Source organism: Diorhabda sublineata, chromosome 4, assembly GCF_026230105.1.
Source record: "Diorhabda sublineata isolate icDioSubl1.1 chromosome 4, icDioSubl1.1, whole genome shotgun sequence".
Lineage (NCBI taxonomy): Eukaryota > Metazoa > Arthropoda > Insecta > Coleoptera > Chrysomelidae > Diorhabda > Diorhabda sublineata.
This window is the reverse complement of record NC_079477.1, coordinates 10,362,007-10,388,367: the sequence shown is the minus strand read 5'-3', so window position 1 is coordinate 10,388,367 and position 26,361 is coordinate 10,362,007. Positions and strand designations below refer to the sequence as shown.

The following is a 26,361-nucleotide window of genomic DNA, read 5'->3' as shown; positions in this document are numbered from 1 at the left end:
TAAGAATCCCACAAATGATTATTTTTATAATTAAATATTCCTCGTCTGGTAAATGTTGCCTAATCAGTAAAAAGAATTGTATCCAGAAAATCTGGGTTAATATTTTGTTTATCTTGCAAAAATGGGCAAATTGTAGACGCTTTTAGAAGCAAATAACTCGATAACCGATTGAGTTACACGAATCAAAGAAGAGTAACTTTTTTTGGTGGAATTTAACGCTATTTGATATTTTTCTATTATTTTAGTTGTAAACTTAGCCCAAAAAAAGTTTACTTTGATTTAATTAACACAAACAAGTGTAACTAGCACCCTCTTTTAGCAATTTTAAATTAGAGTGCAAATTATGATCCTCATGGCAAAGAACGTAAAATTGCCAATTTTCAAAGAGAAAATTTGAAAACATAAAAAATTATTGCGAAAATCAAAATTTAAATTTAAACTTTGAACTCGGAAACCAGCAATATTTGCATAAGGCATGTTGAGCAGAATCATCATATTTTGAGGTCTAGAATCTACATTTCAGAGATTGGACATTCTTAATGAATCACCCTGTATATGATGGCAAGGAGAAATATTGAGTGACTTATTTTAGGATCTTAATCCCTTTTTATGACAAAATAACAAAATTGTTTATAAATATTATACAGTTATAAAAATGGGTTTTCAAAGTCAATCTTTTGAATGACTAAAGTGGCGATGCGAATTTATGACACAGGAAGCAGAAAATTCAATAGTTACATTATTTAGAGAAATTGAGGTTACAATAATTACCTAATAACAGGTGGATAGTTGTTTATACAATTTTTGGGTGCTTCAACATATTAAAGATACAAACGGTATTAGCGGAAGAAACTAATATACTCCTGAGATTCAAAAGACACTTAGTGAATAATAATTTTGGTTATCTACTCAACATTTTGCAAGTCCCGAAGCAAAACTTTTGAGTATCCCTGTGAACACTTGTGCCTCTATCTCCAAATTTCTTAAATTTTTACAGGTAAGCATCATAATTATAGTTTTATATTATAATCAATTTCGAATGGTGTTCCGGGTTGAGGAATCAAAATGAAATTGTACAAGAATTTTTTAAAATGCAACGTTTCGATCTTGTATTTAATCTTTATCAAGGCTAAAAATACATGGTACATATACACACTCACCGGACTAGTACTAGATGGTAATAATTCCAACAATTTTTACCGTCCATGCTTTTGTTAATATTGTAAAAGTTTGGAAGTATCCATTCACTGATAGATGTATCTAAACAGAATTATCTCTTCGTGCGGAATACCTATGTATATATGAATTTAATCTTTTGACTGATGTCTAATAATTTAAAAAGGTATGTTGTTTGCACAGGTTTTTACTTATATGTGTGTGTATCAGTTTCTTTAAATAACTTTTTAATTGTTCTTCTGTTTTATACAACAATGTTCTTATTTGTTTATGTTTGTTTTAGATGCAGTATATCCTATTCATTTATATAAACATCTTTTTACTTATTTTCATCAAGGTTTGAGCTATAATATAATTTTAGCCTTGATAAAGATCAAATAAATGATTGAAATGTTGGCATTTAAAAAAAAATCTTCGACAGTTTCATTTTGAGTCCTCAACCCGAAACATCATTCGAAATTACATACTTGGAAGGACAATAATCAATCGCATATTCTATACCATTTGTTTTAGATGTAGATTAACTATCCATTACTAGAACAAAAACAAAACATTATAGTTATTACAATAATAATGTAACTATTCGTTGAACATCATTTCACTGGAAATTTCACGGTATACTCGAATCTTTTGTTTTTGACTCTTTAAAGTTTCCAATACAAATGAAACATACACCAAATATAACATTTGGTACGTCAAGATATGTACACAGAGCAGCAAATATATATTCGTGAGGGGCTATATTAAATGTATGATTTCCTTGTACCATACTCAGTACTTCATGAAGGAAGTAAACTGTAATAATCAGAGCACTTAATGAAGAATATAACATGTCCAAAATACTCAATGAACTGAAGAAATGAATCAAGCAATCGCAAATAAAGATAAAACAAAAGCATAATATCAATCCTACAAAATAATTGAATTTGACAAAAGTTTGAGCAGCCGAAATACTCAATAATAATAATGTCATTGATATTAATGAAACAGATATAACTATAATTAAATTGTCATAAAAACTAGCTATTGTAGCCAATAAAAATGCTTTACAAATAGTAACTGTCATTAAGAATGCATAGTTCACAGGAAACTGTCTTCTAAGTTCTCCGCAGAATCCCAGCATAATAAAATTCATTATTGATACAACAGCAATAATAATTAACAGCGATAAATTTTTTCTATTGAAATTTGTAATACTGTTATCGGTTATAAACCAACTAGTGATTCCTGAAGTAATGACAAACTGAGTACTTATAATTAGGAAAAGTTTTAAACAGAAATTGCTTCTTATAACCTTGTTTTCAAAATTGAATCCGTTTGAATAGGCCTCTTCATTGACTGAAAAAAAAAATAAATTCAGGATTATATCTATCACTATAAACGTATATTCTCCGAAATAAATCAACTTATTTGGTTTCTTTTCAGACAATATTTTTTCTGTCATACCAGTACAGTATTGTATTTTTATAACTTAGATACCAATTATATCAAGGATTAGTCTATGCACATGTGACAAAACTTCATCTTCTGAGGATATGCATTCCTGGCCAGGGTTGTTTAAGACTTGTATATTTTGCAATAATCCAGGGAATTTTCCGATAAGCTGTAAAGTACAGTGTCCTTGTCTGTAGGTTAACAATAGTTTTGGTTCTGAGCGCTATTTCAAGAACGTATAAAATTACCTTAAGCTGCCAAGTATTTCCATGATATTCCAACTATGGTTAAAAATGAAACTTAAAAGGGTACTTGAAGGAGAGCCAATATTTTCATCGCCATCGTTTACAGAAAAGCCAAATAATTTTCGTTAATAACTTTTAAAATTTTGAAAGCTTCCCTTTTATTTTTTCTTTATTAGGTCATCCATAAAGAATCTTAGCTTTTCCGGTACCATTTTTCGTTCTTACATTTGATTTTAAAGGCAGATTTGCATTTAAAAGCCTATAAAATTCAATTGGTTCAAGAATTGAATGATACCGACTATGCTAATGGTTTTGTACTAATTATTTGGTATTTCCATAAACGATAGCCCTGAAAACATTGGTTCATCTTAAAGTACCCCCTTTCAAATTTCATTTTTAGCCATTATTGGAAACCCATGATAATACTTGGCATTTAAATCCTTTCTTTCTTGGATTAAGCCATATGGCTGCAAAAAATATAATCCCTGAAAAATTTCAAGCTCTTAAATTCGTCTTTAGCATCAATTATCAAAAGCTTATTTTCAAGTTCTTGAAGCCGATATTCACCAAAAAAACCAAAAAATAATGATACCTTGTTACATTCAGTGAGTCATGAATAGATTTCAGGAAAGTTTGTCTACATAATACACTGAATTCTTTTGGTTAGTACCCTTTTGAACTTTGCTTCAAATAATTTTATTCTTATTTAATATAAAACTCTCCTCTACTCTAAAATATTAAGCCCACAGAGAGCATTTTCTGAAACGCACTTAAAAAAATTGTCTTATTCTCGTTTGAAGGTTTGCATTGCCTTTCCAGCCTTCCTTGCAATTCTAGAGGGAATATCATCATATTGTCTCATTTTTAATTGTTATATATTGAACATTTCTCCCTAGCAACAAAACGCATATACTAATTATATCAAACAAACCCCTGAGCAGGAGGTCTTCGGCTTGATAAAGTAATAGTAATTATGGCAGTTTAACAGAAAAGTGGATTTTTAATAAAAAATTACTTCACTCCTCTTTTCTACATTTTCAATTTCCATTTTTTTAAGATACAAAAAAATATTTCAGTTCTTAAAAAACGCATTTACCTTTATCATCTCCTTTTAATTTATCCGAAATCGTTTTCAATCAAAAGTTTAAGAACAGAAAGTATTCATACGCAGCTAGATCAGGTAACTAAGGCGGATAAGGCAATAAATTGTAACGCTAATCGGCTCTAGTTCAGTCTTAGTAAATGACAGTCCTGGACTTTCACTCATCTGTGTTGTGAAAACAAACAACCACCTGAATTGTTTCTCAGGAATGAATACTTCCAAGAAAATATTTTCGTTACTTTTTCTCAGTTTCTTTCATTGTTCTTTCACGTCAAAAATATGAATATTAATACTAATATATTTGTCACATTTATGTAAAATTTAGACAGGCTAAAGTCACTTCTCCATCCTCGTACGAATCGTCATTCTATAAAACATTTGTGAAGTTCTCGCAGTGCTTAATAAAAGTTACACTTTTCTAATTCCTCTTGGAAATTTTAAGAGGTTTATGAAATTTTTTATTTTCTCAAAATTGCTTTATTTCTATTAGTTTTCAACTACGAAAGAATTTTAGGATCTAATTGAGAAAATTATGCTTGAAACTTTTATATTCAACGTACAATTGCACCAAAGTGGTAGTTTTGTCTGGCTATTGAATTTTTCTTAAAGTGTTGCCATTTGTTTTGTATTCTAATAATAATCAATAGGGTCCTTACAGTGGTCAGTATTTTGGGTAATTGGGTAATTTACATATCACTTCTTATTTATGAATTTAGGTTGAATTGTATTATATCATAACGTATATTATATATATTATGAATCGCAAATATAAATTGATGATAGTTTGAATAATAACACGTGACAGAAAACACGTTTCTATTGATTACTGCGGTTGTGACGTAGAAAGTAAGTAAATATTGAAACTTAGTGGTCGCTTTCAAGGAGGTAATTGGTTGTTTAGTGTGATTTCTGTTTTTGTAAGGGTTTCCAAAACTATTATAATTGAAATGATGGCCGAAATAGGATTTATCGTAGCAAGATCGGACAATCTACATAAGGGAGATGCATTCATGGTTGCTACTTCTTTGCTAATATCACATTTGTTTGCTTGAACTCTATTAAAATGTATTCGTAAAGGTGGTTATGTTTTGATTAAAGCTTTCAATGTGGGTGACTCAACAGTTTTAAATTTATACGGTGATCAACTTAGAAATCATTTTGGTAGATGTTTGTACATATTTACTCCGAAAATGTGGTTTTACCATAACTGCGTTATCATTTGTAATTTCTTAGGATGGATTTCTTATTACTTCTAATATGGGCGAGTATGAAGAAATTTCTAAAATATTTGATGGGGAATCACTTTTTGCAATTTCTGTTATGTTGATATCCATTGATGCTCCTATATCTTTTGAACAGCCAACTGAAGTTGAGGCACTAAGTTCTTCGATAATGTTGGTTTTTTTGTCGTTTTAATGCCAACGGACGAGATGTTTCACGAAATGCCCTTTTCCGGACTTTCCAGCAATCGAATTTAGTTGGAACAGCAGTTTTTTGGATTTTTTTTTGTATTGTGTAGTTTCCATATCATATAATTTTCCAAATCTGTTTCAAAATACAGTTAAAAATAACCATAAGTTAAGATTTTTTAAATACCAATAGATAAAACTTGTTTTCGTCGCATTTTCTCTCGAGGGACTTGCACGGAAACTTTATTTGGTGTTTTTACACTACTGATTGTACAATACACCAACGATACGTCATCTTGTTTTCTACAAAATTGAATACTCTCAGCCGTGAGGGTGTTTTTTTTTAGAAAAATCCGAACAACTGTGTTTAAACTGTATTTATACTCAGTCAACAAATACGTTCTGGCGCGTCATTTAGGTATTTAAATTAATTTTTTTTATGAACTAATATACCGTTTAAAAAAACTTAAAAAAAAAGTCTGGAAGGACCGTATTCTGCTTCAGCCCGAACTATGGGAGCTACATGATATGGCCGCAGTTAACACTAAACTGTGTAAATCGAACGGCCAAGGTAATTAGTAAAAACAAAAAATATGGAGAATATGAACCAATTACCAGAATATACCAATTGAAAAGCTTGTTTCCAAAAAGTACCAAATCCGTTAAGTGATAATTTTTAGGAATCAACTTCTTTTTTCTGATAGTTCAATATCAATAATTTGTTTTCTTTTAAAAAGTATGTTTGAAAGAAATGTTTTATTAAAATTCATCAAACGGCAAATAACTTTAATTTTATAGAGAAAAACTATTTAAATCTGATTCGTTTCGGGACGAAATCAGGATATAGTAGGATTTTGAATTAAAAGGGTCTAATAATATCTCACAATAATATCTCATGCTAATAAATAATAAAAATATGGAATGCTTAATCTGAATCTTCGCTGCTGATATTTTGCATAGCATCTCTATAATACATTTTCTACTTCGCACACCATTTTTTTAAGCTTCCTCGATGCCCCCCTTAAAGAATGTGTGCAAACAAGTGGGAAATCAACTATAAGAAAGGGTTAAACCAATCTTTGGAGTTGTGCAATCGATGACAACACGTCTCACCTATATTATTTTAAATGTTTTAGTAGATGTCACTACGTTTTTAGTAACTTCCTATCAGCTAATATGTAGTTGCGTGGAACAGTACATAAAGTTCCAACAGATTCCAAAATGTCATACCAAGTGCCCGATTTTCTATCATGTATGAATGACCACGTGCTGGGAAAAACCATTCAATATTGACTTTGTACTTCCAAGCGAAAACCATCAATATTATTATTGTGCGAAGAGCTGAAACTGTCCGCAAATAATTGGATAGTTTTTTTATTACTAACAATATTAATTTGTCACAAACAAGATGTAATGTTTAAACGATATGATTTGTTCCCCTATTTTATTTTGTAACAATATAATATTTTCTGATACTCTGGCACCACCTCTATTTTCTTATAAAATGGTTTCATTACTGAATTTTCTTAGCTACTGTTTTGCGACCAATATTCAAATAAAAATGTTTTCTTACATACAGGTACAGGGTTTGAATCAAATTGAAGCCAATATTTTGTACTAATAGATCACGCAGATATACCCCGAGTTGGTCCGTACCTTTTCGATGCTTCCACGTACGCACTTATGAAGTTATTGAGAAACAACACTATCATGTTTCCAGAAATTATGATGTAAAGCATGTCTTTCAACAGCTGTTTATTGTGTAATTTTACATACTCTATCATCATTAAGCAAGATACACTTGGTTCTTTCGTTGACATGCATTCGTACCGTACATTCTTTTTCCACTATCTGTTTTTCGCTTTCTTGGATTTGAAGTAGATTGAACTTTTCCGAAAAACTCTTCTTATTCAGCACTATCAGTCATTTTTTAAGCGATGAAGTACAGATTTATAGAAAAATAAAATAACAGACACGTTACTTGAAGAATAACGTTATGTTCTTACATTCAAATAGGTCACATGACTGTATAAATGTCGCTTATTGGTTAAATCGAATTTCGTGCGTTTTGCTACAAAACACTATGGGTGTACACTTTCGCACAAAATCGATTTTAGTTCTATTATTTTCAAAGGAGTATGATGAATTTGGAACAAATGATGTTTTGATCGTATTGACTATAGAGGAAAGAAGTCTTAAATAGACAACAGAAAATACGATTGGCGGTTATAGTAAATTCAGAGTATTTTGTGAGAATAATTTCGAGGTGCTAGAATGGTAAAACTTACTAGCATACACGCAAATTTGATTTAACTACTTGTACTATCACGGTGGGGTTATCTGAAAATCTCAAGTTCATAATAATACATTGACTAAGCGAACGAATCTTTCAAGAAACTGGTTTCCAAATGATTTTTATAATTAATGAATATTTTATTTATTGGATCGATTCACGAGCTAAAATTTTTTCTGACAATCATCTTTTTTACTGATAATCATAATTAAGTTATTGTAAATTATAGTAAGTTTGCCATATTTAGTCGATTTTTTCATATCAAATGAATAAAGAGCAAATTTGTTTTATTATACCGATAAATACCATAAAAGAAGATTATTACCAATGATAACCAATATTCAAATAAATCCTATACATACCGGGTTGTATATTATCATTGATGAAAGTTATTGACGAAGTGCCCAAATCTGATTCAACTGCAACATTTGATGTATCACCACATAATTGTTCTGTGCTTCCATCAATATTTGTACGATTATCCATTATTTTCTAAATATAAAATACCTTCATCATTAAATTTGTAGTAGTACTGTAATTTGCATGTCATAGTAGCAACCTAATCAAATTGATCTTTATACTTGGCAAACTGGTACTAGCATTTAAGGAGAGAAAAAAGAAAATTCAGAGTAACGTATGTGAAACAATTATTCATCAACACCAACCCACCACAAAAAGTGAATGTTTGGATAAAGATTGAAGGTAATCAAGCTATAAGACCAATATTCTTCGACGGAATTCTTGCAAAAAGATTCAGTACCACTACTGGTTAATTTATTTCCTGATGTCGTGTGAAAATATTATATTATTTCTCCCGACCTTTTCGTGAGTATCTCGATGGTATATTTCCTAGCAGAAAAATAGGTGAAAAGGGACGTATTGAAGGGTAACCGGGATATCCGAAGATGAATAATTCGGATCAAACCGACAAATATTGAAAAATTAGAAGCACGATTAAGAAGAGAAGTGTATCTCAATTCAATGAACATTTTATTTTATACAATGACACTAGCTGAAGGTAACTGAAGCTGAGTAAAAGAACAATTCAAATACCTAAAATGACGTTTTTAAACTGAGATATACAAAACAATCCTAATACGTTCAGACATAGGTTAGGAACCATACATAGTCTTTAGTAAATTAGCGCCTCGATGTAGTAAATGTTGTAAAAACCTGTATCTATACGGAAAATCTTTTATTACTAGGACATAATAAAGATTGCACTTTTTTAGATATACTTTGAAGAAACTCCCCATCATATCCGTATATCAATGAATTGCAATTTTTCTTTTGGGGAATTAGTACAAAACAGATATACTACAATGGTAAGATTTTGAGGAAGATATCATCTACACAATAATTTAAGGAATTTAAGAAAATATTTTCCGCTACGCGATGATTCTTTTTTACCATGTGATCGGTTTTGATTGACGAATATGAGGATTTGATATTCGATTGCAAAAATAACAATCGAACGGATCACTCTTAACGAACGAAATTTTTGTATCCAATAACTAGCTAGTCTAATTTTTCCACACAAAAAAAAACATCAATCAGCTCAAAAAAGAATGAAATTCACTACTAATTCATACATAATCACATCTTAGTTTATAAGGGGCCATTTTTTGTAATGTTTTCCCCAGCATCATAACAGAACGCATTGAAAAGCAACTTTCCAATATTTATTTTATTATTTATAGAAATTATTTTACAAATGTTAGTCAGGATATGATATTATGTCTGTTTAAAAATATTAAATCTTAGCAAACAGAAATACAGCATAGAAAATCTATTTTGTAATTGATGTAAATTAGTTTCTAGAATTAAAGAAATAACCAACAATGAAAGTCAATTACTGACAATGAAAGAAAATGGTTACAAAATAACAAGTATCAAATATCAAAATAAATTAAAAACAAAACAGAGAAAAATAAGAATAGATGAAACAATGTGAACTAATGACAAGTATATCAGCTAAACATTATTGAATTTGTGGAAATGGATAGAAAAGCCCAATTATCTAATTGACAGATATAGAGAATAAAAAAATAGATAGAAAGATATATATATTGAATTGAAAGATATATAGAATAAAAAATAAGATACAGTTATATATAAAATAAGAGAAAAGTGGAAAAATACTCAAGCAATAATGAAATAGTCGTATATTTCTATATTTGTACTAATATCAGTGATTAATATTACTTACAGTTTTGCGTAGTTCCAGCAAAGGCATGAACCTTGTCTCACAGAATTCACTGTAGACAGCAAAGAATATTGTCCGTTAGCACTGAACTAAATGATAACAAATTTCCCTTAACTATGCATAACTGTTCACCGTATTCAGCATTTGCCTCAAGTCTCATATTTAACCTGACACCTAATATAAGGGTCTACTAATATCGATGAAATATTTGAAGTGGATTACTTGAAATATAAATTATCACACAACCAAAAGTGAATCTTTCTCAAACTTATACAATGAAAACAAACATTTTGATGTATTTTCAGTCATAGGCGTAGTAATATATTATATCCGTATATAAAATACATTTGGATAAAAATAAAATAAAGTGTCACTCATTGAAAAAGAATTGCATAATAAAAAATAAAAATAGTTTAAAAAACAAAAAAGATATCCAATTAAAAACTTATTCTTTTTGTATTTCTAATCTATTTGAATTAGTATTTTCCATATATTTACACCCACACCCATTACTCTGTTATACCTCGGTGAGGTCATTTATGGTTTTAAATTGTTTAAACTCACCTTTGGACCATGAGCAAGTGGATATTTAATAAAAATTATGTTCGACGTAGGATTCGAACCTCCGATCTCCGTGTTGGAAATTGTGCGCTTAGGACATCATAGATTAACATCAACAACCAAATAGAAGCAAGAAAACTGGATTGTCTATTAAAAAATAACACATCAAAATATACTTGAAAATTATACACAAATTAACATTGTTTACCTGTAAAAACACTAAATACGAAAATAACTACGTTTCTGGCTAATACCGCGATGATATTGCTCGCAATTTGATGTTATTGCATCTTATCACAACAACTTCTCATTCGAAATTTCTCATCTGAACTAAAACAACACCAAATAACGTTCCAATTGGTCAGGTAAAATCGAGCCGTAATTGTCGATAATATTTTTTTCAAATTGATTACCTTTGAATAAATTTAGTATATTAACTGTCAACAGTGACCAATGATTAATTTGATCTAATAGAGTTTGAAATTAAGATATACTCTTCAACGTTCCTTAGATTCTGTAGAATGGATTGCATTAAACTTTAACACACAGAAGACCTGATTTTGCACTGGAAACACTAAACCAATTCAAAGTCTTCTTTCTAGTTTCTAGTTCAATACCAACCAACACCAGTAGTCATAAACTCTATAGCAGATGTTCTTTGGCTCTATCCTCACTTCTTATTGCGAACCACTTGCAGGGTAAATTTGAGCCGCAGTCGATGATGTAGAATAAATTTTTGGTGATAAACAAGGTGTGTCCAATTAGTACAAATATATATCTTTTATCCATTACTTAAATTATTTCGGATGTACTATTTCATATGGTCTGTTGTTCCTTTGAAATATTAAAACATACAATCGAATTAATATGATTTAATTCGAAGAAACTGTTCGGAAAGAATAACAATTGTTTTTTCTATCAATTATTGTCACAAAGTTTTAAGTTTCCAAATGTGGATATTTTTTATTTTTCAGAAAAAAGGAAACCAATAAAATGCTAATTTACTGACACGTTTTAATGCTAAACAACAATCACATTTGTCATATTCGCCTGATTTGGTTTCCTCCAATTACTGTCTTTTCCAAAATAGCTAAACATGTATTTTATACATTATTTAAAACAATTTCGTATAATCACACTGACATACGGCAATTTGTTTGAATTATAAACATCATCAGAAACAAATCTAGAAATCAATTGTGTCAATGACATTAGTCGAAGTACTTTTGCTTAATCTTCAAAGATTTAAGTGCAATTTTAAAATCAGTTGTATCTAGGAAAAATCTCATGTTAATATTTCTAATGCTTCGTTCAAACACCATAAAAAGAGAAAAGTGAATTATGAAAATTTAAGTAAGAGAGCGGAATTTCTATTTAACTAATGCAAGGTTCGGTTTATAGAAAATAGTTCACAGAATTAAATGAACTACTTCCTCTACCAAAAAGTTAAAATATGATCTAGCTATCTTGTACTAATTATCCCGCCACGCCTGATGGGAAAATTTAAGATCTGTTAACCATATATTAAATTATAAAGTGTGTCCATATTTTATACTCCATTAACGTATCGTCTCGGATACCTAATTCTTGTCTTATATTCATGAGTCTGTGAAGAATCATGAATCTACCTATTTAATTCCTACTACTATTATATTCGTTAAGATTTATTGTAAACTGACCGTCCTCCACGTCTTACTTAAGCGGTTCCATGTGTCCCTTAGACACTTGAAGTTCCATTAACTTATCAAATTACTCACCCATATTTTTGTATTGATCTTTGTTAATCTTTGTTAATCCAACAAAGTCAAAGAACGATCGACGAAATCGATGGAAAATTCAATGCCAAATTATCAACATTTTATTATATAAATTAACTAAATCTATGTTGCTGTATGACAGTGAGTGCTGGACCATGAACAAAAAAAAGAAGACAAAATAAATACATAAGAGAGAAACGTGCTAAGAAGGATTTTCGAAGGAGTGCAGGAGCAAAACCAGTAGAGGAGAAGAACGTACGTAAAAATCAATGCACACTGTATCATAAAGCTGAGGTGAGATATGTGATCAGAGCAAAAAGACTCCGTTGGATGGGGCATATAGCCAGAATTAATGAAGATAGTTGATAGTATTTTATATATAATCAAACAAAATTGTACAACTCAGTCTGACTTTAATTTAATTCTTGTTATAATATTAATTGTGTATACTGTAACGTTTTTCGTATATATTTACACTCTTTCTATTCGTGAGGTGAATCAATAAATACTGTTTCTTACGTTCTTAATTTATTTACACCTATGTTACTTTTACTAATTCGTTCTTTTCACTACGACTATTTATTTAAAATTAAACTTAATACTTTACATAAACTTATTTAAATACATACCTCAAATAAAATTCTGCAAAGCTGTAGAACAAAAAGAAGTACAAGGAATAAATGAGTAAACTTTCCAAGAAATTATTTAAAAGAAATATTGTAATAACCTCGTTCTATAATAAAAAGTTCATCAAAAGCGCGTCCGCCATTTATATAAAAACAGATGAAAGACGCCGCAAATTCGCCGAATACAAAATTCCATTATAGCTGGACAGGGCCGGACTAAGGACCCATTTCGGGAGCTTGTTTCTATAGCTATACTTTTGCATTTCTTGTAAAATTTGTAGGTAATAAAAGTGCATTTTTACAGACAATTTATATTTCGTAACACGTTTCTGCCATTTCAAGTAGAATATGAGCTTGAAAATATCATATAACACCATCTTGGAAAAAGAACTATATTATATTTTCTAAACCCGATGGCTGAAAGAAGCACAGAATGTGAACAAAATAAATCTTTCCATTTTATTATAATTTCATTAAATACATATATGGTTCTTATATTCCGTCAAATAACGAAAGAAGTACATGTACATTTCAGCATCTGTTCTAATACTTAGAATTTGCCAATCCATGAAAATGAAACATTACCTATAATTCGAAAATTTTCTGTTTATTTGCACATGGTATCATTTCCAATTGATACATATCAGACATGTCTATCCATTCAATGAAGATATTCAAAACGATATATTTTAACACTCTCCCGAATATACGAAAATTCTATTTTCAACCTCTCGCGTGTTCCCAATATGATTTCGTATTTTCGTCTTAAAAATCCATGTCATTGTCGAATAATCCTCTCCTACGCAGCTTTTCAGAGATTTGTTGATGTTTCGTCTCCTCCAGTGGTATCTTGTCTGGATTTATCCTGATTAGACGGATTTTTGTAGGTTACACTACTTTTGTTTTCTTCATTTCGTAGCATTTGAGATTTGTTTCTGTTAACTTCAATTCGAGTTATTTCTGAGTTATGAACATATGGAAGCAGTTTCACCATATGTTAGATTTTTAGGTCACGTAATCAATTAATTTAGAAAAAAAGCTATTCCGAAGCTGTATAAGAGATTATTTAGTCACATTGAGAAATGAATAAATATCTGGGCGAAAAAGTTTCAATGCAAAAATTAAAACTGGAAACAAATAACAAAATCATCATTTTCAGAAATGGCATTTTTATTAGAATTAATAATTGCTTGATCTATTGCTATATATATATGAGGGTCGTCTGAAAACTTTCCTACTTGACAATTTGTTTAAAAAATATTCCCTTTTCAAGTTTATACACTTTTTATAGCGATGATCTAACCGTTTCAGCACTTTCAAATTCTAGTGCCTCTTTTGTCCTTCAAAACAGGCATTTATCTGTCCTCGTCTGATGAAAATCTACATCCTCCAAGTGAAATACGAATGGCAATTCGTAAATTGTGAATAAATTTGAAACGTTACCTCTGTTTCATATCGTTTTTTTTAAGATTCAGACATTCTACGAGTTTCAATCCGCTTTAGGTAGATTATTAAGTTCAGATGTACATAAATGGAAATCACACATTTTGCTTTTTTATTTAAAAATAAGCGGAGCATTTGATATGAATACTTCTTCCCATCCTTCATGAACTATGATTGACCGTTGCTTCTTCGACACTGGGCTTCGTAGCTTTACTGTTATCAGAGTTATCAGACCAATCTTTTTGACGACTGTGAGAATAATGGATGTACGTTTCGTCCATGTAGATAATAGATCGACCATTCTCGCGCTATTATTTTATTTCTCGTAAAAACATTAAACTCGATTCTCTAACGTTATGCCGCTTCAACAGTAGTTTGCGTTTAGTTTTTAATTCGGATCACGAAAAGTATGTATTACGAACGAATTTACGTAACTATATTTGCTGCAGACAATCCGCAAGTCTTCCTAAACCTTTTGTTGTAAAAGTCGTAAAAGTTGTAAAAGTTTTTTTCTTGCACATCTTATTTTAAATAATTAACACAAGCTTCAATATCTACTTTTGTCACGTTTCATATTTATTGCTTTCACAGATTCACTTATTTTTTCTTGCTATTGATTGTGCATTGGGAAATATAAGTGCTTGTGTAACCTTTTTCTGTTTATTACTTCCAATATCGTGTAGTGTATAGAGAGGAAAGAGAGCAATTGTTTTAGTTACATTATTAATTTAAAATTATAGAGAAGAAATCATGTGGCATTTATACTAATCCTCATGAACATGGTTGCACTAATATTGAAATCAGATATCAAACGCCAATGATATTCGATACTAGTCAAATGAGTTGGGTTGATACTTCAATCGTTTCCCAAACCATGGTCCTACTAAGATTGAAACAAGATATCTGATGAAAAACACGGATATTGTTTAAACAGTATCTTGACTTGTTACAATACTAAACAATCGTTGTTAATGATATTTTAATACTGTAACAAGGAATACGTTTTAAGGTAGTCAAAATTATTCCCAAGTACTTACATAGGCGTAGTAATGAGAAGATGACATACTACTCAAATTCCATATAAAAAATTTAGAATGTTTGTACTGCTGCTTTTAGAAACAATATTTATGCTACTAAAGTCGTAGATGACCATCGCTCAAAGCTCAGGAACAAAATGAGATTAGACAATTTGTAACCATCCAGCCTCTCCTTACATTTTGTTGTCTTTCAATTTCTAAACAAGTCAAATACGTCTTTCTAATATGCTTCTCGTCACTGTTTTCCAAATTTGTATCCTCTTACTGTATGCTTTCATTTTGCTATCCTCTATGAACCATATCTCTATACATTTCTCTGCTCTTTTTGAATATCAGTGCGATCACCTCTTTTTTTCCACCTTTCTTCTTCTACTGGATTCTATCCACTTTATTTCTACTATTTTTATTGAGTATAATTGAGGAAGGCTTCATTTTTTTCAAATGAGCATACACTACGACGTTTCCAGCCTAACCTAAACAGCAACGATGCTGTACAATTTACACATCAACTTGCTTCCGAAACCCAATTCTTACCAGTTGTATCGTCACCTTGCTTCTATGTTCTAATGGGATTGTTTCTAAATCTTGATTGATAGATGTAATAAGATTATTTTTTCATTCTGTACTATGAAGTCGACTTTACAGTATTAAATTCTCCCAATCCCAATGTTACCCTAGTTAAATTTTATTTTTTTTCAAATAATAAGAGAATATCAAAGGAGCTATTTTTGAGTAAAATTGTCAAATATGTTATTTCATGTTTTAATATAATTTTGCTTTTTATTTAAAACCGAAAACAGTATGAATAAAAACATATTACGATATACGTCCGTGAAGTTATTATTACGGTACTCAATTGAATATTTTTGACTCGGCTCCTTCGTCGCCTCGTCCATAAAAATCTCTCTCGTACCGTATTAAATACTTCCCGGACTTATAATGTAAATAACAATTAATTGAGTTTACTGCTTCAATAAGAAGATGATGTTTTATTATAGAAGTAAAAAGTCAAAAGTCAAATAAAAAATTCATCATAATGGTATTGTCCTGTCGTAAAAACAGTCATTGTTTTGATAGAATTCGTTATACAGAAGGACGTTACCTTATAATTTCGAATAAAATAATTAGAGAGTTTATTAAAAAGGATTTATGTTTAATGAAAAATTTTATGAATAAGAATAGTTACATAATATATAGAATTTAGAATTATAATTAATATATACGAATATCATAGACTATAAATCAGTTATAAATATTATAAAAGTCTCAAATGACCACTTAAAATATTAACAAATATGTGATGGTATAATAATATGTGAACCATTTTGATAGACAGTGAATCAAAGGACTCGTAATTTCTTTCAAAATTCTTAAAATTCATTGATAGTGGTGGTTTCGATGAAGACATTTGATGGGTATAAGAGTTATAAGGGGGAAACAATATATAACAATATAGAAGGTAAAACAAAAAAAGGAATCTCTCTTTTTTTAGAAGATTTTGAGTTTCGCTTTCTTAAAAAGTATTTTGAGAAGTCGAGATGAAGAAGGTGACTCATTTTGAAGAAGTGAAGATTATTGAATGTGGAACGATCATAATTTTGATATATATATCAGAATAAAAACATTTTAGATTGACATAATTAATCAATATCAAATTAAATGTTTGTAATTGGCGATATATGTATAATTATGTTGATTATAGAAAAATATAATATGTAATCTCTCATATTTGAATAATACAATTAAAATTGGTAATTTTGTTAATAAATAAAATAGAAAGAGATTCAACCTATACGAGGGTTATACCAAATTTATATATTTTGTAAAATGATCAAATTATAGGGGCTTCTAGAGAGATTTTAGAGGCAATGTTTTTGCTGGCCGCAGTGGTAAATCATTATTCTAATTTTATGACCTCTAGACATTTATGTACATAATTCTGGGCGACCTTATATAGAACATATTAGAGGAAGATGAAGAATGTCTGTTGTTGCAAAATTAGTTCTAAAACTAAATTGGTTAACATGCATTTACTTACCCTGTAAATGAACAAGGACAGGAATATAACTTCATTCTGAAACCATTTTACACACTTCCAATTATTAATTCGATATAGTAATTATGGTGAAGCTCAAATTCCTGCTATTAACTTTGTTTCGCATACTTGCAAATTATATTCGCTGGTGTTTTTATGTATATTTGTTGAAGCGACTATTAGATAAATTTTGGAGAAAAGGCGTCATATGAAATTTCGGTAATTGGAAGAGTTAACAAATATTCGGTTTCAATTAGTGAAGTTATCCATCTAGGAAATTATAAATCCATTAATCTTGTAAACCGTGCTGTTCAACCTTCCATACACATTGAAAAATAAAATTGAGGAATTGTTAGAAAGCTTCCCGAAATCAAAAATAATCCGTTAGGGTGGTAATTACAAACACTATACCCTGATGTCTACTATAAATATCCTCGTGGTATGTAAATTTTTTAAATCTGTCAATAATGTTCTGTATAATATGGATGCATCAAATAGCATTACTTCCACACAAAAGTTTCCTGTTTAAAAGGTAAAAACAGTTTATCTATATCCGACATGATTTATAAACGTAGTTACCTCCAATTTTGAACAAATACCTCAACGACCTTCAATACCTTTTCTGTATGGAGGATGTCCTCATAATTAATGTCAGTTTTCATACATGAAAATTCATAGGCTTCAATTTAAGCATATCGTTTCTTGTTAAAACTAGTCTATAATTACATAAAGAGTCCAATAATTGCTTTACCTCCTTTTTTAATAATTCTCTTTTCGTTTATTTCGACGCAGTACGTTTGTATAATATAATAGTATTGAATGCGATAAATGTGTATTGTTGATAATCATAAGCTTTTGATAGCTGAACAAGAGAATATTCAGTATCTATTTCGACGGAAAGTCGATGGATTTAGGGTATAGAAAGAATATATTAGATAAAATGAAAAAAGGGAACCAAAAAAAATTTTATAAAGCGCTTGATGCAGATATTGGAATGACTGCGACTTATGATTTCAGAGCTATTATATATATTATTTCTCGTTGTCATAAAAGCTACCTTTCATCTAAAAGGATTTCAAAACCAAGTTCCTGATCATTAAAAGTCGAAAACATAATTTACAAAACATTTGTCCAAACTTTGACATAGCAATTCGTATTGCTCTGTGCACACCAGGGACAAATTATTCACGTAAGAGCTCTTCTTGTTTGAAAAGAGTGAAGAACTATTTACAATGGTCGTTCAAGGAATAAGATTTCATATAATATAATTAATAACCTATTGTATTTCGAAAGACAGTGGACGCGAAAAAAGATAAATAGCCTACAGGCGACAAATCTGTAAATCTAGTCTGACGCGCGTTTGGATAACCAAGTTTTTAGAAACTGAAAGTTTACGTCTAAAGCTCGCATTGGTATAGTGCCAGTATTAACGTTGTGTTCAGGGGAATTAGGAATCAGAGGAAAACAAGCCCTCATTCATTTGGAGCAAAACTTTCACGTGAACAATTGAAAATTATGAATAACTTGGTTTTCGCAAACTACCGTGGCCTTATCTGAAGCTTATTATCAAAATGCTGACCAAAGATATTGGCATAAGTGAGGAATAATAAAATTTAGTCAAAATAGATCCACACATAATACAATATTTATATCGAGACAGAAGGCAGAAGGAAGGCAATAAAACAAGTTTGCTTCCTTTAATTTTGTAGAGCTAACGAAAATTTTTAACATGCCAAAAATGTCATAAACACCAAGATGGCAATAGTAGATACAGATACTCAAAATACCAATAAGATACCAAAGAAGTTGATAAAAGGCATGAAGAGAGTCTTATCCCTATTTTCTTCAACATAATGAAGCACGAAGTAATAACTAAAGTCAAAACCGTAGGTAGAAGATACTTCGTGGAACATCAAGATGTGAAAATTATTTACTTAGCAAGCGATACTGTTCTCATAGCTGACATTACCAAATAGCCTAGCCAGTAGCAAAGTGGTTTCATCTGAATATATCTATACAGAAGACAATACTTAAGGAGATTGATTGTTTACGGACAGACAGTGAATCAGTTAACCTCTGCGTCAACATAACCAATAATAAAAACCTAACAGAAGATGAAGATAGTTGTAACAAAAGCTGTTGAATTAAATCATTTAAATAAATAATTTGTTCAAAAAATTGACAGTTCAAGCAAAAATAACAAGAAGATAATGGAATGGATATATAACTGAGGTCTCAGGTGCAACAATGATTCATGTTACTAATAAGTTCCATAAATTAGAAAACTCGAAACATGTCTAAAACTCACTTAGAATAGACTACAATCATAAAACCATTGTGTTTATCTAGATTCGAACGTTTACTGCAATAGGGCAATTCATCATACAATAGTATCCTTATCATAAAATATATCAGGTATTTTCATTAGATTGGAAATATGTATTGAAAGTAGCTTTTGTTGTCTTTAAATCAACTTTATATTGACAGGTCTCGTGAATGATGAGCGGTATCGAAGAATTTGTTTCAATAGATTGGATTACATTCAATTTAATCCACAATACTACTGTATATCACAAGTTAAATGACCGTAATCGATTCACTGAACAGAATAATCTAAATGTCACTTTGTAGAGAAACACAAAATGTATTGCTAAAGTTTAAAGTGAAAATACACAAAAATGATAGAATGGGATTGTCTTCATTCAGGAATTCAACGTTGTCTATTTATTGATCTATAAGGGATTGAACCCAGTAAAGATAATCAAAATAGTGTACACGATATTATTTTGTCTAAAACAGTAAAAAATATTTTGTATGTCTCCCTTAAATATTCACATAGAGTAAAAGGAAGTTCTATAATTTACGAGCTCTGTATAAAATATTGTAAACAGCTGGTTTCCACAACCCTAGTATTCGTTTAGAGAATAATAGTACCATATTTGAAGTGAAAATGGCACCAGTTGGTATCTGTGATAAACATCATAACTACTGTCGTCTTCAGTTCATGTAAATACGAGTTTTGACCTTTTTAATGGTAAACGCACTCAAAACGTGTTGTCAACTTATCATACGAGTGCTATTTGAGTTTTTTACAGATACTTGAAACGTTCATCTTGGTCAAAAAATGGACTTTCGACTGAATTAAACCAACAGCAGTATGCGAATCAACTCGCTTCGACTTTTGGTGTTTCGCTGGTTTTCCGAATTCAATCTTGGTCGTACTTCGCTATAGGATGAATTTCGTGTCAGCCAAAATCGACTATTGCGACAGAAAACAACGGTGCTGTGCGTAAACTAATATTGCATGAGCATTTGGCTGCCAACAATATTTGTTTACGTATAATTTGACAATCGCTCAAAAAATTAAATCGCGATACTTCAAAAGATGTCTATAAGATCGTGACATTATGCAAATCAGTCGGTCGCCTATTTTTTGAAATAACTGGATATGTTTTAGATCAATCAATTCTAGATTGTACACCAGATTTTTTTCAGAAGTGTTCAAAAAAAATCAGAGAAACCATTCTCAGAAGACGAATCATTCTCCACCACGATAATGCAAGCTCTTATACATCAGTTCAAACAAAAACGTTTTTGAACATAGTACATAGTTATTTTTTCTTATTCCCGAAGATCAAAAATAATTTGCCAGGTCAACTTTTTTCTACATTTCAAGAAGCGATTGATGCATGCAAATCACATGTTTTGGAGGTACCTCAATACCTGGTTCAAATACACACACATGCAAAAGTGTATTGATCTCAATGGGGAATATTTTGAAAAACAATAAAGCCATATCCAATTATAAGGATTGGTTCCTATTTGTCTATCTCAAAACTTAAGTAGCAGTTCTCCTAGTTATCAGATCTGGTACCAAAAATGGAAAAACCCGGTTCAAAATGGTTCAAAACCATAACATGAGCTGGCGAGCTTTAAGTGCTGATACTGAACACTTAACATCGTTAGGCCCCTCTCCGAGCATCTTACATGCAGACATACTTGCTATGAATGAATGAACCTAAAAAAACTATAACAGAATATATCATTCATTGAAAATATTAATGATGATTACAAAGTAACAATTCGAAATCCCTGTTAGGCAAGTTTTTAGAACATCTTTGATCTTATTCTCAGGGACTTCAAGATCTTTTTAAAGATGTTTTAAAATTATTTGCTTTTTCTTTGAGTTTATTAGATAGTTTAATAACTGCTTTGTACTTTAGAGATAAATCTTATTAAAATTCATAGAGCTTAAATGACTTTCCAAAGAAATTGAGATGTAAAAAAGTTTTTTTGGTTTGATATATTTCAGTTCATATCAAATTTTAATTATTCTTAGAAAATGATGCAGATTTTTAAATATAGATTATTTAATTTTATCAAAAAAAATGATCTATTCTAATTTAAGTAATAAGTTCAAGTTAACAATAATAATAATCTATACTAAACTTAATACCGTTGACCATCTTTAAATACCCATAGATAGAAGAAAAGAAACCTTATTAAGAGATGAGATTTATTTTGTCGGTTTCAACGGAAATTAGAGTTTTATATGCCCTTCTTTAGTAGCCAGTAACATCATACGAGACCTCAGGATCGCGACAATATTATGTCTATATCGGCAAAAAACGCGATGTGGGTTCATATTACGACAAACTGTATACACCTTACAAACGGAATGGAATCGAGTGAGTTTGCCTCAAGAATCATTGGACATTTACGTAACGTCTACACTGTTGCCGGTGGTAATGCACTTTTCTAGATTCGCAGATATTATGAACACTACATATAGTGAAAAATGAATATTCCTTCAGTAACAAATTATGAGTACGTGTTGGTTATAGAGCATACCAATTAGATTGTGCGGAACAAAAAAAGTGATGAGGATATTCTTCCCTAGTTTTGATATTAAAATACGGCTTAGAAGTTTAATAACTTAACAGCTATTTCATATTTCATAGAAAGACAATAAAATATTTTTTTTTGCTAAAATAGTACATTATTAATAAATAAGTTGGAATTTGTTGAACCGCTGGTGATATTCATAATTCTGAGCCTCTTTTACACATGTAGATTTATTAATAATATTTAATGTACTATTTACACTACCACTACGTTCAAAATTATACTGTCTGACGCGCATTTTGATCACCAAATTATCGTCTTCAGAGACTGAAGTTGAAGCTTACACGTTTCAGACAGTATAATTTTGAGTGTTGGTATAGTGGGTTCAGTATCATTAATAAATCTATGTGATGTGTGAAAGAGGCTCAGAAATAATTTTATTAACCCCAAATTTGGTTAGTGAGGTTTAAGCATGAAATATTGGCGTAGCTTTGCCTGGGCAATATGAGCTTATTTCCGTGACCTCGCACTTATAACGAAGCCCAATTTCACGCCGGTTGTACGTTCGGGGCTTCGCAAGAAGCATCTCTTATGTTAAAATTCGAGGTCGTTGTAACTATTTTCGGAAAATACGATGTTACGAACGAGAGAAAAAGGCCTCACTGATGAGATGATCACTCGTCTATATTAGTCCACGCTAGCCTTCAGGTTCAAAAGTATGCAGTAATTTTGTATAAGGGGTTAATAAGTGAAATTCTTCAAATTCAAAATCCTTATTCTCAAATTATTACAAGACAAAGTACAAAAGTTGCATAATAGAAATGCGAAATGTTCAGAAATAAAATTTTTCAATATTACTTGTTATCCTAAGTTATATTATAGAGGAAATATCTCTTTTGGTCTGTTTTCATAAAGTGAATACAAATAGTTTCACAAAATTACACTATTTGATACGTGTTATCGTCTTCGATTAATAGAGGTTAGAGTAGTGGTGGTAGAGGAGTAAGTTTCAATTATTTGTGTTATAAATAACTTTAAGAAGATTTAAAAGATTTACATTCAATCGATGGCCAACCTTGTAGAAGGTTTGTCATCTTTGTCAAATTGATTTTATCGGCTTCCGTAGTAAAATGATGAACTATGGTAATAGTTACCACACAAGAAAAATATCACCGAGCACGTTTTTAACCATCTCTGTATTACTTTACCTTTTATATCTGACAAGGCAATTCTCAAAAATGTCAAGAGCAACTTAAACAGATTTATCAAACAATTCCAGCAAAATTAGCATGCTCACTAAAGACTGTTCACCAAATTATGTTTCGGGACACAGAACAAATTACACTATTTGTTATAAACTTAAGTCTGTCTCTCATTATGTTCGCATATTTTGTAGTCAGTTTGTCATCCAAATTGTTTATTTTTAATGGATTAGCATGGAAAGAGATGTTAAACGATCTTTGTTAATTGAATTTCTCAGAAATTTAGTGTTGGTAAATATTGTTGGTACTCTGATGTCGTAAGATTTGTTACTACTACAATAATTTTTAATTTCTTTCAGTACGTCTGCGGTATATTAAACCAAAAAGCAGAATTTAATTCAGCCATAGTATTGATTGATCTTAATGGAGTTTCCGTAAGTTTCACCTTCAAACTTCAGTATTCTAGATCAGCGACTTATATTTCCATTTAAGCTCTATTGACATCTAAAATAAGAAGAGAAAACAAAAGTGTTTTATTTTTGGTTTCAACCACATATTCAATTATTTTTACAATATTTTCTTATATAGCTTTTTACCTAAGTACGCTAAATAAAATAAATAATTTCTCAGGTGACACCTAAGCCTTCAAACCGATATCCTCTAAAAAATGATGTCAATGTTAGTGGAAATGTATGATTGGAAGAGAGAGATTGAGCATCGGTTTACCTAACCTAACCTAACCTATCTTTTCTACTCACTAATGAAATCAAAATTTCATCAAAAATGAAATCCCGCCACTTGAAACTCATAGAATAATAGATGAAGTAATAAAAAAATGCACCGTACAAAGCCAAATGCAGACAAACAAATTCAATAATTTTAAAATTCAGTTAAAATTAACCTAATCCAAAAAAGGAAACAGCAATTTGTCTAAGGTGATAGTCTAGTTTTTAAAAGTTAATTAACTATTATATAAATGATAAAATAACATATATCTATTCACAAGCTTACTATTTACTGACGTTAATGCACCCCTATATTTATAATGAACGTTTTAGCGGGAAGTTTAAGCCACAAATCTAAAAACTTGTTTGCAAATGTTATAATATAAAAGAAATTTTGCGTGTAAAATTTAAAGCATATACCTATATTATTCAAACCACTTTTTCAAAATTTATCAAATACCTATTGTCAAATCGTAAGTAATATATAAAAATAAATAGTCTACGGATTGTGTAATATTTCAGCTCAACATAGTTTTTGTGAAATTTCCGAAGGTAATTGATCCAATACATAGTAAATAATTGGAGAAGATAAACTATTATTCTTGATGATAAAAGTTTTATACAACTGACAACATCGCACATCAATTTCTTGAGTACGTGTACGTGTTGTTTATGTTTAATATTCGCGTTTGATACGAAGGTATGTCGATTGTAGTTATACCGGTATTTGTATTATCTACATTTATTTATTTCGGAATCAAGACAATTTATATCTAAATAATAAACTTTTTAATGTATTCATACTACCCACTAACTATTAAAAATAGTGATACATACACGAAGTATGAGTGATAGTGTTGGTGTTTTTATGTTTGTTTACAGTTTTTAGGTTTTTTTCGTCGCATAACTCCTGATCTCTTGGTATTTGATATTTGTTCATTGCTACTTTTTACTACGGTTTATATTTTTATTTATATTTTCCTTTCTTGATAAGAGAAATATATTATTCATATAAATTATTTTTTCGTTGTAATCGGGGAACGAATATTTTGTTATTGTAGTTTGATTATAGTTCGTGAGTGAGAAATTCTGTTTAGTTTTGACCTTCAAGACTGTACGAAATTACTAAAGTTAGTTTTGTACAGTACACATATAGTCTTCAAAAAAATATTTCTCTTGATTAGCGTTTTAGCAGCAGGATATTATTAATTGAAACATATTTGTTGGTGCTAATTGAAAATCTAATGTTGAATATATTCACCCATATTCTTCTTCTATTTCACTGAAGCAAATATCTCACATCTAATTTTGAATCCCTTTATCTCGATTTCTCTAGAATTACTATAACCTCTAAAATGTAAATGCAGCCGCTTTGATCGAATATTTTCAAATTACTGACTTTCTAAAATAATCGCATAACTAATGTATTGAAATTGTAGAGTAGATACGTTGTATTAAGTACGTTTATTGAATCGAGGCGATAGAACAAAAATATGAAAAGTCAAAAACGCGGTTTGAAACTTTTTTCTTCTATGGAATGTTTACCTTCAAAGATAATCGTGCAAAATTCATCTAGGTCAGAAGAACACAATGTTATTAACAATAAAGCAGAACGTTTGGATTGGGAATGGAAACAACTTGGAATTAAGCTGTAAGTAATAGTTCTACTATTCAATTATTAATTTCACACAATATATCAAAACATATTCTTCAATGTGCTTAATTTAATATATTTCAGAGTATTCTGGTATGCCCAGAATCAGTCCAGTCAATACAAAATGAAACGAATAAGCTGATATTTTCTATAAAATCTTATTTTGGTGATACCCTAAATATTATAGGACAAGTCGTCTCGTAAGGTTAGGTGTGTGCGGTCTTACTTGAATATTCGAAGTTGTAGGTCGCGAAAAGCCGTTTATTGGAAATATATCATTTTATTTTATCTCTTATCGTATTCGCATCCCTTATAAAAGTGATAGAGTTTAGAACTGAATTTGGCGAATATTTTTTTATAATTAACGGTTTTTAAAATATACCACGGTTTCAACGCAAGGCTAGTTTCAAATCTCATTTCAAAGAACTAATGGTTCAGATGAAACACCATCAGAGTTAAATAAAGTAAATAGGTATCACCTAAAAAATCGCCTTTCCACAGGAGTCAGTGGAAAGAGAAAAATATAGGGTAGGAAGGATCGAGGGGTCCTGTTTAAAATTCTCTACTAAAATACCATAAATTGTATTAAATTTTTTTACAAGAATATTGAT

At 30.3% G+C, this 26,361-nt stretch overlaps 2 protein-coding genes across 2 annotated transcripts in view; one reads left to right on the top strand and one right to left on the bottom strand.

Annotated features, from left to right (window-relative positions):
- Nucleotides 1-26,361, top strand: part of LOC130442985 (uncharacterized) — a 243,292-nt gene that overhangs the window by 15,586 nt on the left and 201,345 nt on the right. The gene's annotated exons all lie outside the window — the stretch shown is intronic.
- On the bottom strand, nucleotides 229-9,951 carry LOC130443600 (protein lifeguard 1-like). The gene is made up of 3 exons (XM_056778354.1): nucleotides 9,869-9,951; nucleotides 8,022-8,151; nucleotides 229-2,514 (listed from the first exon to the last, which is right to left on the bottom strand). Exons 1-3 carry the CDS (start codon nucleotides 9,893-9,895, stop codon nucleotides 1,787-1,789), a joined length of 885 nt encoding a protein of 294 aa, XP_056634332.1. The 5' UTR covers nucleotides 9,896-9,951; the 3' UTR covers nucleotides 229-1,786.

What these genes read in the sequence shown, in the direction of transcription:
- LOC130443600 (XM_056778354.1), bottom strand. Translation starts at nt 9,895, where the DNA reads ATGCCTTTGCTGGAACTACGCAAAACT. An exon ending in TGCTGGAACTACGCAAAACT is followed by an intron (nt 8,152 to 9,868) that starts GTAAGTAATATT and finishes TTTTATATTTAG; the next exon opens with AAAATAATGGATAATCGTAC. An exon ending in CAATGATAATATACAACCCG is followed by an intron (nt 2,515 to 8,021) that starts GTATGTATAGGA and finishes TTTTTTTTTCAG; the next exon opens with TCAATGAAGAGGCCTATTCA.